This window comes from Chiloscyllium plagiosum, unplaced genomic scaffold (assembly GCF_037043375.1).
Source record: "Chiloscyllium plagiosum isolate Xiang-an unplaced genomic scaffold, Cpla_swu_hap1 HiC_scaffold_15, whole genome shotgun sequence".
In the NCBI taxonomy this organism is placed as follows: Eukaryota; Metazoa; Chordata; class Chondrichthyes; order Orectolobiformes; family Hemiscylliidae; genus Chiloscyllium; species Chiloscyllium plagiosum.
Window position 1 is genome coordinate 31712486 of NW_028270153.1, and position 14608 is coordinate 31727093.

The 14608-nt window shown below is 42.8% G+C and overlaps 1 protein-coding gene across 5 annotated transcripts in view; it reads right to left on the minus strand.

The window, feature by feature from the left end:
• rgs19 (regulator of G protein signaling 19) overlaps positions 1–14608 on the minus strand; it is a 102473-nt gene continuing 87865 nt past the window's right edge. For all 5 annotated transcript variants that reach the window (XM_087994853.1, XM_043710481.2, XM_087994855.1 and 2 more), the window contains one exon: positions 1–1372. In XM_087994853.1, coding sequence (XP_087850979.1) covers positions 1184–1372 — 189 coding nt within the window. In that variant the 3' untranslated portion in view covers positions 1–1183. The remainder of the gene's footprint in view (positions 1373–14608) is intronic.

Here is a 14608-nt window from a genome sequence, read left to right on the forward strand (position 1 = left end):
TCAGATCAGCAATATTATTTATTTAAATTTTAACAAATTATCGTAACTGTGCTTGTAAAACATTTTCAATTAATTTCAAAAATTATAGTGAGGACATTTTTTGTTTCTATATATTTGAGTTATTTTTCATCTTGTCGGTAAGCCTTTATATATTTAAAGCCCTTTATTACTGGTTACCTGTGCTAAGAAGAAAATGTCACAAATATAAAACATCATCGGCTGTAACAGACAGCTATCAGTAGTTTCCTCGTACAAGTTACTAATGCAATTCAATTAGGTTGTGCAACATATTAAATTGTCAATCATTAAGAAAAACGAAGGGGTGTAAGTTACTTTTTTTTACATATTGTTCTGGAGTCAGATTGGCAATGTAACTCACAAGGACACCTTAGTTCCCTTTTAATACAAATTCACACTTACCTGGCTATCATCTCATGAAAGCATTTCCTACAACATTCAGATAATTTATTACACTGGCCTAGACTGTTGAAGGTTTGGTGTTATTTTGTCCATACTGCTGAATTCAAAAGTTTAATTTCAAAGTTTTGAGACATAAAATGAAATGGAAAATAATGTATCATTTCACTGCTCTTGATTTATGAATTTGGGACAGGACAATTTATGACAACTAACAACTGGTGGAACCATAGCAGCAACATTGGTGTTATTAAAATACAGTACTGCACTTGTTACATTTTTAAACATTCTATTTGTGCCTTCAATGAAGCAACACGAATGGTTTTGCTCTAATATAAAGATGATCATGCCTCTATCAGAAAGAGTTTCTTTTCAATGTAAAATAGCTCAAACAAATGTGGTCTGAAATTACTGGAATGGAGCAGTGTGTTTTCAGATCTTATTTTCATGTGCTTGATACTCTGACTTATGTAAGGTTTACAAAAACCTGTCCCTCTGCACTAGGATTTTTGACTAATGTTGCAAAAACATACAGACTAAATCCAATATTTTTATTTAAGCCATCACTAGAGTTTCACACAGGTTAATCTGAAGCTGTTAATATCCAGTCCTTTAGTGCTTTTTGCATGTTATTAGGCAACAGGAAATCAGTAGTAAAATAAACCTGAGTTTAACTTTTTTCTCTTGGTGATGACCCTGTACCTTCAGTAGACAATTTGACCGTATACAAAAATTGATTTTTTTTCTGTAATGTACAATTAAATATCTAGGATTCTGAAGATGTGCTGGATGATCTCTGAAACAATGACTTGTATATAGAAGAGTTCAGGAACCTTGGATAGGAGTCTCTGTGCATTAAGGTATAAATCTGAAGCTGTGCATCGTCAAATGTTTGAGTTGATGGTTCAGCCATTTTTTTGTTGATAACATCACGGACCCGTGAATCAAGGCTAACCTAAATTTTAAAAAAAGAATATTTCTGTATAAATTAACATGATATACACAATTTCTAATAATTTCTAACAAACAATTAGTTTTTTCTCAATGCAATATCATTAGTATCTATATTAGCAGCAGTAGTTTAATGAAATGTTCACCCTTTTCCCCAAATTCATCCTCTGTGAATCGATTTCTTATGATAGCTTCTGCAAGACTAATTGAGGAGACCAATTTCTGAATAAAATCAATTTTCCATGCATCTTCTTCCATTACTAGTTCAATACTATAAACACTGTCTTATATTGCAAAGGGCATATTCTGAGAGTGAACAGGTTTATTATAAATTACAGAACTTAACAGTAACTGCCACCGCAACATTAACCACCTCAACCTGTCCACCCCTCTTACCCACTCCAACCTCTCACCCACGCAACGTGCAGCCCTCCGCTCCCTCCCCTCCAACTCCAACCTCACTATCAAACCAGCAGACAGAGGCGTGGTGGTAGTTTGGCACACCAACCTTTACACCGCTGAGGCTAAATGCCAGCTCGCGGACACCTCCTCATACTGCCCCCTTGACCATGACCCCACCTCCCACCACCAAACCATCATTTCCCAGACCATCCATAACCTCATCACCTCAGGGGATCTCCCATCCACCGCCTCCAACCTCATAGTCCCACAACCCCACACCGCCCGTTTCTACCTCCTGCCCAAAATCCACAAACCTGACTGCCCCAGCCGACCCATTGTCTCAGCCTGCTCCTGCCCCACCGAACTCATCTCTGCATACCTCGACACGGTACTGTCCCCCTTAGTCCAAGAATTCCCCACCTACGTTCGGGACACCACCCATGCCTTCCACCTCCTCCATGATTTTCGCTTCCCCGATCCTCAACGCCCTTTCTTCACCATGGACATCCAGTCCCTGTAAACCTTCATCCCCCATCACGAAGGCCTCAAAGCCCTCCGCTTCTTCCTTTCCCGCCGTACCAACCAGCACCCTTCCACTGACACCCTCCTTCAACTGACTGAACTGGTCCTCACTGTGAACAACTTCTCTTTCCAATCCTCCCACTTCCTCCAAACCAAAGGAGTAGCCATGGGCACCCGCATGGGCCCCAGCTATGCCTAGGATATGTGGAACAGTCCATCTTCCGCAGCTACACTGGCACCAACCCCACCTTTTCCTCCGCTACATCAATGACTGTATCAGCGCTGCCTCGTGCTACCACGAGGAGGTTGAACAGTTCATCCACTTTACCAACACCTTCCACCCCGACCTCAAATTTACCTGGACCGTCTCAGACTCCTCCCTCCCCTTCCTAGATCTCTCCATTTCTATCTCGGGTGACCGAATCAACACGGACATTTACTATAAACCGATCGACTCCCACAGCTACCTAGACTACACATCCTCCCACCCTGCCCCCTGTAAAAACACCATCTCATATTCCCAATTCCTTCGTCTCCGCCGCATCTGCTCCCAGGAGGATCAGTTCCAATACCAAACAACCCAGATGGCCTCCTTCTTCAAAGACTTCCTCCCACCTTGTCTCAGTCCCAACCCTCGAACTCAGCACCACCTTCCTAACCTGCAATCTTCTTCCTGACCTCTCCGCCCCCACCCCCACTCTGGCCTATCACCCTCACCTTAACCTCCTTCCACCTATCGCATTTTCAACACCCCTCCCCCAAGTCCCTCCTCCCTACCTTTTATCTTAGCCTGATGTGCACACTTTCCTCATTCCTGAAGAAGGGCTCATGCCCGAAACATCGATTCTTCTGCTCCTTGGATGCTGCCTGACCTGCTGCGCTTTTCCAGCAACACGTTTTCAGTAGCTTAATTGCCCCACTTAACTGCATTCCTGAATAGGTTCAACTATCTAGTCATTTTTGATGACCCTGCTGTTTAGTGACCTTGTCAAAATTAATTTGATTTCTGCGGCTTCACCTCAAATTTATCACTCACCTTTGCTCCTACTTCTGACTTCACTCGTGTTTTACTTTTGGCAGAGTAGTTTGGGTATGGTGTGACATTGGTCTTTGTACTGGACTGCTTTCATGCCTTCAGCGGTTAGTAGCTCCACACAAGGATTGCCTTGTATACTTCTGTGCAGAATTTCCTCCATTTCTCTACAATTTCTTTGGCAATTTTCACTGCTCAGCCTTTTCACTTGATTTGGGATAATGCAGAGATGATGTCTGCTGTTGAACTTGCTAATTTTTTTATGAAGAGTTTCAATTCTTCACTCCTGAACTGAAAGCCACTGTCAGGAATACTGTAATGCCTGAAAGTGCTCTCAGGTATTTGATAATCTCAGTGGTAGGTCACCTCCCAATAATCCCGGACAGACCATGGACATGAGTTGCAGCAGGAGGCAGGTTATGGATTGGCAGAAAGAGCCATCAGTGGCTATTTAGCTTATACAGCTTGGCACTGTACAAGTTCATGTGGCCCTTGATTTTTACTCATGTTTGGCCAGTAGAGCACATGGAGCAGGAAAGTCGACATTTCGGGCAAAAGCCCTTCATCAGGAATAGAAGCAGGGAGCCTCCAGGGTGGAGAGATAAATGGGGGGTGGGGGGGGGGGGTGGGCTGGGGAGAAGGTAGCAAAGGGTACAATAGGTGAATTGGGATGGGGATGGAGGTGATAAGTCAGAGGGGAGGGTGGAGCGCATTGGTGGGAAGGAAGATTGGCAGGTCATGAGAACAGTGCTGAGCTGGAAGGTTGGAACTGGGCTAAGGTGGGGGGAGGGGAAATGAGGAAACAGATGAAGTCCACATTGATGCCCTGGGGTTGAAGTGTTCCGAGGCGGAAGATGAGGCGTTCTCCTTCTCCCCAGCCCCACCCCCCCCCCATTTATCTCTTCACCCTTGAGGTTCCCTGCTTCTATTGAAGGTCTTTTGCCCAAAACGTCGATTTTCCTGCTCCTCGGATGCTGCCTGACCTGCTGTGCTTTTCCAGCACCACTCTGATCTAAACTCTGGTTTCCAGCATCTGCAGTCCTCACTTTTGCCAAGTACAGCACATCTCTTGCCTTCCTCATTCATTACTCAATTGTTTGCTAACTTGAACTTTCCCACCTCTCCTGGCAACTCCTTAAGGATAATGACTATTTCCTTTGTAAATTTACCACCTTGGGCTGTGAATTTATTTCTGTAGGCCCACTCTGCTCTTAAACCAACAGATTCTCCTTGATGCTTTCAGGCCATGTTTTCATCACTACATGTGTATCACATGAGTAGTTGATCTTATTGGGCAATTTACTTGTTTTGAGCAAGATTCTGGTCTGTTATACTATTTGGACTGAATTTTCCCTGTCCGTGAACTGCGGTGGCAAAAATAAGTTCAAAAAAATATGGTGAGTTCAGAAAGTTGAAATTCTTCATGTTGAGAAAGAAAAATGTTCAATTTTACACCCAAGATTAGATTGGCAAGTTGAGGATCTTGCTAGTGAGCAGCAACAGCCTATTTGCATTCATACATGTCTCATTAAGTACCTAACCATGCCTCCTCTATAAGCAATTTCCTGTTGTCCTATTCACAGGAAAGACACTAGATGGCAATACTGCCCAGCATGAAAGTCAGAGCAGGTATCTTGTAGCTCTAACTTGCTGCTTGCTCCTCCAGGACTCTATTTTCGCCAGCAGTCTCTCAATATCTCAGTGTGCACTCCAAGGGCAGTCTTACTCTATCCACTGAGATCAACATTGGTCATGCGCCTGCCTTACCACATTATCATACCACATCTACAAGTGATTTAGAATAAAGTTCACCACTTCAATAGTGCATTTTGCAGTACACTGACACTTTGCATTGTTAGCAACTTTTTAGAAGAATTGTAGCTCAGGTTGATGAGAAGCCTGTCAGTTAGCTCACTGAGCTGGAAGGTTTGTTTTCAGATGAGAGTCTCCGTTGAAATGCTGGTGATATGTCTTGCCTCTCTATTTATAGGTTTTTGTATCTTAAGGTGGGTGACATCACTTCCGGCTCTTTATTTTTTCAAGGGAAGGTATATAGGATCTAAGGCAATGTATTTAATGATGGAGTTCTGGTTAGAATGCCATGCCACTAAGAATTCTTGTGCATGTCTTTATTTCACCTGTCCTAGGATGTGTGTTGCCCCAGTCAAAGTGGTGTCCTTCTTTATCTGTATGTATGGAAACTAGTGATAGTAGGTCATGTCTTTTGGTGGCCAGTTGGTGTTCATGTATCCTGGTGGCAAGTTTCCTGCTAATTTGTACAATGCAGTGCTTTTTACAGTTCTTGCACGGTATTTTGTAAATGACGTTAGTTTTGCTGGTAGTATCTAATGGATCCTTTAGGTTAATTAGTCACTGTTTAAGTGTATTGGCAGGTTTGTGGGCTACCATGATGCTAAAGGGTCTGACTAGTCTGGAAGTCATTTCTGATGTCTTTGATGTAAGGTAATGTGGCTATAGTTTTTGTGTGCATTGTTATGGCTTGTTTGGGTTTGTTTCTGAGGAATCGGCAGATTGCGTTTATTGGGTACCCATTTTTCTTGAAAATGTTGTATAGATATTATTGTTCTGCTGTTCGTAATTCTTGGGTGCTGCAGTGTGATGTAGCTCGTTGAAATAATGTCTTGATGCAGGTCTGTTTGTGAGTGCTGGGATGATTGCTTCTGCATTGTAATGCTGCTGACAGTATTCTTCATCCAGGAACAGGCATCCAACACTCGCATTGGAGCAAGGTCTACCTCGAGGTCCTTTGCTGTCTACCACTCACTTACTTCATGCCTACTTGCAGTACAGCACCATGCACAACGACAACATACCTACTGCATGCATCAACAACTTATACGGCTAAAACACTACATGTGTTTCAACAAAGTGGCCATGCTTCTAAGTCTAAATAGAGTAGTCCTGAGTCAAATCAAGTGGACTGTCAACAGGAGGTCCTACCACAGTCAGTCAAAGGCATTGTCTGATCTCAGTTCAGGGGGTTAGACACAGTCAGCCAGCTGCTCGAGATGGTCAGGATCAAGGGTTCCTTATCACTGCAGTCTGGAAATTGAGTTATGGCTAGTCCTCTGGTCTATTCACTGAAAGTCGGGGGGGGGGGGGGGGGTGCCTGTCAGGGGCTACAGTTGCACTGGGGAAGCTCAGAAAGTTAATAGTGGGTAATGGAAGTAGAAGACTGGGATGCACAGGGAACAATAAATGTGATGCAGGCAATATATAAGATGAGAGAGAGGAAAGTACATTGGAGGACATGAGTTACAGCAGGAGACAGGTCATGGATTGGCACAAAGTACAGCATGATGATTGGCATGGCTATCCTGTTGGGCCAGGGCTCAGGGTGTTGGGAAATGAAGACTTAAATGAAGATTGTATTTGTAATGAAGTCTTAACTGTGCCACCTATGTGTTCTCAGAGGCTTTTCTTTTTCATTTCCCTCCCACTATGGACACTGTAAAGGGATACATGTGGCTGACAGTGCTTGAGCTGCTGTATAACTCGGTTTTAAATATGTGCCAGAAAACCCTGAAAGCACCCTCCCTCCCCTGACTTCATGTTGACCTGATCGCTTCCTTCTGCAGTCATCATTCCAACAGTGACAAATCTAACTGAGCCAGCCTTTTGTATAGTAGAGTGATTTGTTAGAATCTGTAGCTGATATCTATCCAGTAGCCATCTGTACCTGCTTGTTGTGCTTCATTGTAGCCACACACTTATGTGCAAAATGATTCAGCTTTGTGCAGTGAGAACATTGTTTTCCCCACACTTGACATGCTTTCTTTGATTTTGTGATGTCTTCCATTATATTTGCACTCTGTCCTTTGTCCAAGATTGGTCTACCATCTGGGCCATAAGCATAATATAAGGCCTAACTGTTTTGCTATGAATATGTTTTCACAGCTGATTTACAGCCTATTCCTGAATGTTTCAACTGCTTTCCTGGAAGTGAGCTGCCTCAGTGGATGTGCTTTCAATGCAGGATCTCTTGTGCCTAATACAATTATGTCTTTAATTAAATCATCTTTTCAATGTGCAAATTCATAGGATTTCACAACTTGCATTAGTAAGGTCACACATTGATTAATGAATTCTTTTTCACATTGGCCCCTAAAACTGATCATGTATTGTTCTTAAATTACCTAGGGTTCAGATTGTACCTTAAGACTTTTAAAAGTGTATTTTCACAGTTCTTCAGAGAGATTCCAAGTGGAGTACACTTTGAAACAGTCTCTTTTCAATAGTAATAAGAATGTAGCAATATGTAACTTCTCTGGCTTTTTGAACAAATCTGTTGCTATTTCACCGTTATGCATGGAAAAGCTACTAATTTTGCTACATGTCACCTTTCAGTTCGACCACAGATGAGCAAGGAAAAGCTGCAGCCATTTTCTCTGACTTATGCCTCAGCTGTGTGCTATTTCTTTATTGTGTTTTAATTTATTTCAGTTGCTTAAAGCAGCTTTCACCAATCTGAACATTCCTGTGTTGTTCCGTCGATAACTATGCACATACAATCTCAGCTCAACCTCTGACACCATGTTCTGAGCACAACAGACAGCAGTCTGGTCAGAAAAAACTCTTCACTGAATTGTCAGCAAGATAGTTACCTGCAGTGTATCTGCCTCATGGTAGAAGTCACATGATGATAGCAGATCAAGAAGGGCAATTGTACATGATTACATGTTAATCTTATCAGTCCTCATTCTCGTCAGTGAAAATTCACTGACTCATACTGACTTCTCCTGAGAAGGTCTCTTTTGGGCTGGATCAGGTAATATGATGGAGTCAATGAAGCTGGGTCAAGTATTGAAGATCTTAATATGGCCAACTCATCTGAGAGGCTGAACTTTTCTTCATGCAACTTAACATATTCAAGACTGGTGTTTCTCCACCTGTAACTGTTCTTTGACACTGATTTTGCATTTCCTTTCTTTTTGCAATGAGAGAATTCAAAGTTAAAGGAAGTGACCGGCATATTCTGCTCATGTTTTTCTTAGAAAACCATAAAAAGATTGCTTCGTTTCCACTTGCTGTCAACACCAAAATGAATCAAAATAATGCAGACAAATGAAATCTTTGTGCTCTGTCTTCATTACCGTTATTACATGAGACAGTTTGTTGCATTGTTGAATGGCTTCATGCCTCAGCGGGATGTAGAACTTCCTGCCAGTCTAGCACAATGACGTAACAAATACCTGGACAATTTTAGTATCCAGTTAAAATAAATCAGAAGCTAGCCTTTAAGGACTTTAAGCCAAGGCTGACAAAGGAAGTCCGGAAATGTATCAAAGAAAAAGACAGATCCTATAAAGTGGCCAAGAGCACTGGGAAATCAGAAGATTGGGAAGGCTACAAAAACAAAAGAGGATAACAAAGAGAGAAATAAGGAAGGAGAGGATCAAATATGAAGGGACGCTAGCCAGTAGTATTAGAAATGATAGTAAAAGTTTCTTTCAATTCATAAGAAACAAACGACAGGCAAACGTAGACATTGAGCCACTTCAAACTGATGCTGGAAGGCTAGTGATGGGAGATAAGGAAATGGCTGGAGAACTTAATAAGTACTTTGCGTCAGTCTTCACAGTGGAAGACATGAATAATATCCCAACAATTAAAGGAAGTCAGGGGGCTGAGTTAAGTATGGTTGCCATTACAAAAGAGAAAGTGCTAGAAAAGCTAAAAGGTCTTAAAATTGAAAAATCTCCTGACCCCGATGGGCTACATCCTAGAGTTCTGAGGGAGGTGGCTGAGGAAATAGCAGAGGCGTTGGTTGAGATCTTTCAAAAGTCACTGGAGTCAGGGAAAGTCCCAGATGATTGGAAGATCGCTGTTGTAACCCCCTTGTTCAAGAAAGGATCAAGACAAAAGATGGAAAATTATAGGCCAATTAGCCTAACCTCAGTTGTTGGTAAAATTCTAGAATCCATCGTTAAGGATGAGGTTTCTAAATTCTTGGAAGAGCAGGGTCTGATTAGAACAAGTCAACATGGATTTAGTAAGGGGAGGTCATACCTGACAAACCTGTTAGAAGTCTTTGAAGTGGTGATAAGTAGGTTAGACCAGGGAAACCCAGTGGATGTGGTCTATCTAGACTTCCAAAAGGCCTTTGATAAGGTGCCACATGGGAGGCTGCTGAGTAAGGTGAGGGCCCATGGTGTTCGAGGTGAGCTACTGGCATGGATTGAGGATTGGCTGTCTGACAGAAGGCAGAGAGTTGGGATAAAAGGCTCTTTTTTGGAATGGCAGCCGGTGACAAGCGGTGTCCCACAGGGTTCAGTGTTGGGCTGCAGCTGTTCATATTATATATTAATGATCTGGATGAAGGGACTGGGGGCATTCTAGCGAAGTTTCCCGATGATATGAAGTTAGGTGGACAGGCAGGTAGTACTGAGGAAGTGGGGAGGCTGCAGAAGGATCTAGACAGTTTGGGAGAGTGGTCCAGGAAATGGCTGATGAAATTCAACGTGAGCAAATGACTTATGGTCTTATGGTCTTATGGACTTCCCAATCTACAGGTTGTGACCCTCAGCGTGACCAACAGGCCGGAATTTGGAGTCATGACCTTCAAAGCAGCAATAGCTGCAGTGGTACTCTGGCTAGGTAACAATTACAGTGCTCATTTCAATCCTTGCAGTTTTTGGGATGTGGTGAGACTAACTGGCTTTTGAGACCTCACACCTGCTCCAGAAGTGCTATTGAAAAGATCAGCCTCGCTGTTCCAAATACCACCCCTCCTCCCCTCCCAATCTCACTGTTCTCACAGACAGATTGTGGCAGCCTTCAAGACTTCAAATGGGATAAGAAGTTTGGGAAGCACTTCCATAAGTAGTTGATGACTCATAGGTTTGCGGTTGGAAATGGTGCTTCCTATGCTGAACAGCTACTCAGTTAAATATGATCAAGAGATAATATTAACAAGATCATTGAGCTCCATAATGACATGATGCTTTCACATAATTCCATATGATGTAGGAGCAGAAGTAGGCCATTCAGCCCTGCAAATCTGCTCCACCATTCAATGAGATTGTGATTGATCTGTTAATTTTCACCTACACTTTCCTGCCTTTTCCCTATACCCCCTCAATTCCCTTAATGATTAAAAATCTGTCACTCTCAGGCCTGCATATACTCAATTGCCCAGCCTTAACAGCTCTCTGCAGCAATGAATTTCATGCTTTCACTACGCTCTGAGAGAAGAAGAACCTCCTCATCTCTGTCTTCAATGGGCGACTTCTTTTCCTGAGATTATGCTCACTGGTCTTGGACTCTCCCACAAGGGGAAACAACTTTTCTGCATTTACCATGTCAAGTCCACGAAGGATGTTGTACGTTTCAATAAGGTCATGATCAGCCTACTTTGCATATTTATCTCCCCACCACCATAATTCGGTTGATTATGGATCTTGCCGGAAATTATAAATCTGAATTCAGCACCAACATAGAGAGGTTAAATTACTGAATGATTACAGAATGAAGCTATTTAGACCATCATGTCCATGTCAGCAGCAAGAGCAACTCACTGAGTCCCATTCTCTCCCCAACCCCTTTCCATAAAGCCATGATAAATCTTTCTCTCCAGGTAGTTACCAAATTCCCTTGTTAAAGCCAGGATTGTTTCGGCCTCCACTCCCCTTTTAGAGCATTCCAGATCCCAGCTGTGCACTGCATAAAAATGCTTTTTTCCATGTCATCATTTCTTCTTTTGACAACCTCCTGAAATTGGTATTATCTGACTCTCCACTGTTCTGGCAATGGGAATAATTCCCACTAAGTGCACTTTGCAAACCCCTCAGGATTTTGAATAGCTCTTTCCAATCTCCTGTCCATCTTTCCTTCTGTAAGGAAAACAAGTCCAACTTCTCCAATCTGTCAATACAAGACCCTCATCCTTGGAAACATTTTCATAAATCTCTTCTTCACCTTCTCTAAAGCCTTAGCAGTTTTCTTAAAGTGGTGTCCAGAATGATACTCCAATAGAAGCTAAATGAGTGCTTTATAAAGACACATGCTAATTCTCTTGCTTTTATATTCTGAACCGCTATGTATAAATTCCAAGATTCAGTATATCTTTTCATCACTTTCTCAATCTGCTCTGCCACATTAAATCACATATGTACTTATACCCCTGAGCGTACAATGTAAGTCTGTCCTTTATATTATGTTGCTGATCACAATATATCACTTCAATTTTTTTGACATTAAAGTTCATCTGCTATGTGAAAACTTGTTCCATCAGCCTGTCAATGTCATCTTGAAGTTGTTGCTGTCCTCCTCAAAGTTCACAATACTTATAAGATTGTGGCATCTGCAAATTTTGAAATTGTACGCTGTACCCCCGAGTATAGGTCAGTGTTATAGATCAGAAAAGCTGTGCTCCTACAAATGACCCTGGGGAAATCCTGCTGCAACTTTAATTCAAAGTCAAGTGTCCACCATTATTGGCTGTATACCCCTATCTGGCACCCACCCCTGCCATCTGTGCCATCCAACCCTTGCTGGGGTCTGTAGGGAGGAATGGTGTGGGACTGGACTTGCTGAATTTATCCTGGCATCCTTATTTGAGCAAGTGAATAATATTTGCAATTCTCCAGTCCTCTATATACCTTGTATCTGAGGAGGTGCATCTAAAATACTGACTGAGAGAATCTGAGAGAAATTATATAAATTATAATTTGTGACAGCTGAGTTTGTTGCTGCATTGTCAGCATTTTAGCGACCCAGGTTCCTTGAAGGGGTCCATTGTCCAGTAGAACCATATTTAGATAGTTCTGCCGAATATAAAATGAAAAGGCACTGAGATAAATAGAACTTCAAAATCTAAAAGGAGCCTGGAACCTTACAAACAGCTCTTTTTACAGGCTGTGAAGAGATAACATTTTGAAGCAATTAACTTTCAAGAACTGAAATGTTCAGATACAAGAAAATGTACTTAAGTTTGGCCAAGCAAACACTTTGGCTATTGTGGTCTTACTGTAGTCATAGCAATGAACATAGTCCACAAGGTCTGATTTCGCTGGTTATTAACTTTCTGCTCACAAAGAAAACAACTTTAAAAGGCTTTGGTATCAAGAAGGCTAAGGAGGGATATCAGTCCTATTTTTGCTTTATCCTTCCTTTTCGTTTAGGTTAAATGCTTTTTACAATTCTATTCATCGACATAGGTGTGTACTACCAGGCATTAAGTACTCCTGTTTAACTACATTGACCAGACATTTTTTCCCAGTTGTGATTGTGCCCTAATGAAATTCACTTCCTTGTTATGAACTTAACAATGGTCAGTGTGATGTAGCAAATGTAAATCATGATATTAACAGTAAATGCTGATGATTACATTGCTGTTTTGCATCCTATTTTCATCAGCCTATAAACAATACATAGACTCTGAAATTCTGGGGAATAACCAGGCATTGTAACATATTTTGCAAGATGGGCAGGTTTTGGGTTAAACCATGCATCAGGGTTCTGTCATTTCTCACCCCTTTGGAGATTCCTGTACTTCTAGAGCTGGCCTTATAACAGATCTACCCAATTGTGAGTGGGAGTATTACAATTCAATGCAAATTGAGGAAATATACAATGTATTTCTCACATTCATGCCCTCAGAAATATTAGAGGAGAAAGTGAGGACTGCAGATGCTGGAGATCAGAGCTGAAAATGTATTGCTGGAAAAGCGCAGCAGGTCAGGCAGCATCCAAGGAACAGGAGAATCGACGTTTCGGGCATAAGCCCTTCTTCAGGAATGAGGAAAGTGTGTCCAGCAGGCTAAGATAAAAGGTAGGGAGGGGGGACTTGGGGGACGGGTGTTGGAATTGCGATAGGTAGAGGGAGGTCAAGGTGAGGATGATAGGCTGGAGTGGGGTGGGGGCGGAGAGGTCAGGAAGAAGATTGCAGGTTAGGAAGGCGGTGCTGAGTTCGAGGGATTTGACTGAGACAACGTGGGGGGCGGGGAAATGAGGAAACTGGAGAAATCTGAGTTCATCCCTTGTGGTTGGAGGGTTCCCAGGCAGAAGATGAGGCGCTCTTCCTCCAACCGTCGTGTTGCCATGGTCTGGCGATGGAGAAGTCCAAGGACCTGCTTCAGCGGATGCAATAGATGCTGTGTGTGGAGGTGCAGGTGAATTTGTGGCGGGGCCCGATGTGGCCTCCTCTATATTGGGGAGATAGGTCGCCTACTTGCGGAACGTTTCAGAGAACACCTCTGGGACACCCGGACCAACCAACCCAACCACCCCGTAACCCAATACTTTAACTCCCCCTCCCACATGCAGGTCCTTGGACTCCTCCATCGCCAGACCATGGCAACACGACGGTTGGAGGAAGAGCGCCTCATCTTCTGCCTGGGAACCCTCCAACCACAAGGGATGAACTCAGATTTCTCCAGTTTCCTCATTTCCCCGCCCCCCACCTTGTCTTAGTCAAATCCCTCGAACTCAGCACCGCCTTCCTAACCTGCAATCTTCTTCCTGACCTCTCCGCCCCCACCCCACTCCAGCCTATCATCCTCACCTTGACCTCCCTCTACCTATCGCAATTCCAACGCCCCTCCCCCAAGTCCCTCCTCCCTACCTTTTATCTTAGCCTGCTGGACACACTTTCCTCATTCCTGAAGAAGGGCTTATGCCCGAAACGTCGATTCTCCTGTTCCTTGGATGCTGCCTGACCTGCTGCGCTTTTCCAGCAATACATTTTCACCTCAGAAATATTAGCTGACTGGAGGAGTGGAAATCACTAATTTTCATTGTAGTATTTAGTTAGGATGATAATGATTTAATTTGCAAGTTCAAACTTTGTAGTATTTATAGGTCCAGGTGTTAGAGTTTGCACAGGAGAAGTGAAGATGTCTCAATCCAGAACAGGAACAGAATGATGTTTTAAACAAGACAAGGGACTGTTAAAGTGAATGGAGAAAAAAAGGGACAGAAGGCAAAAAATAGGAAGGAAAGAAAGAGATAATGGGAGGTGGGGGGTGGGGGGGGCAGAGAAGAAAAAAAGGGAGACAGGGAAGGAAGGCTAAAGGTAAAGAGGAGGGGGATTTATCACCTTGTGGTCTCATAAGGAGTTCAAAGAACTGTTTTCCACATTCTCCTATCCCCTTGTTAACTCTGGTATTTCTGAGGAGAGGAGTAGGGGTTTTGCCTCTCCCGGGCAGTTAAATACTCAAGTGGAAAGAATTAGCTTAGCCATATTTCAGCCACCATTGGTGTGGGATATACTTGAAGAAACAGTCAATCTTTCCTTGACCCTTATTGGATGTTTGATAGTAA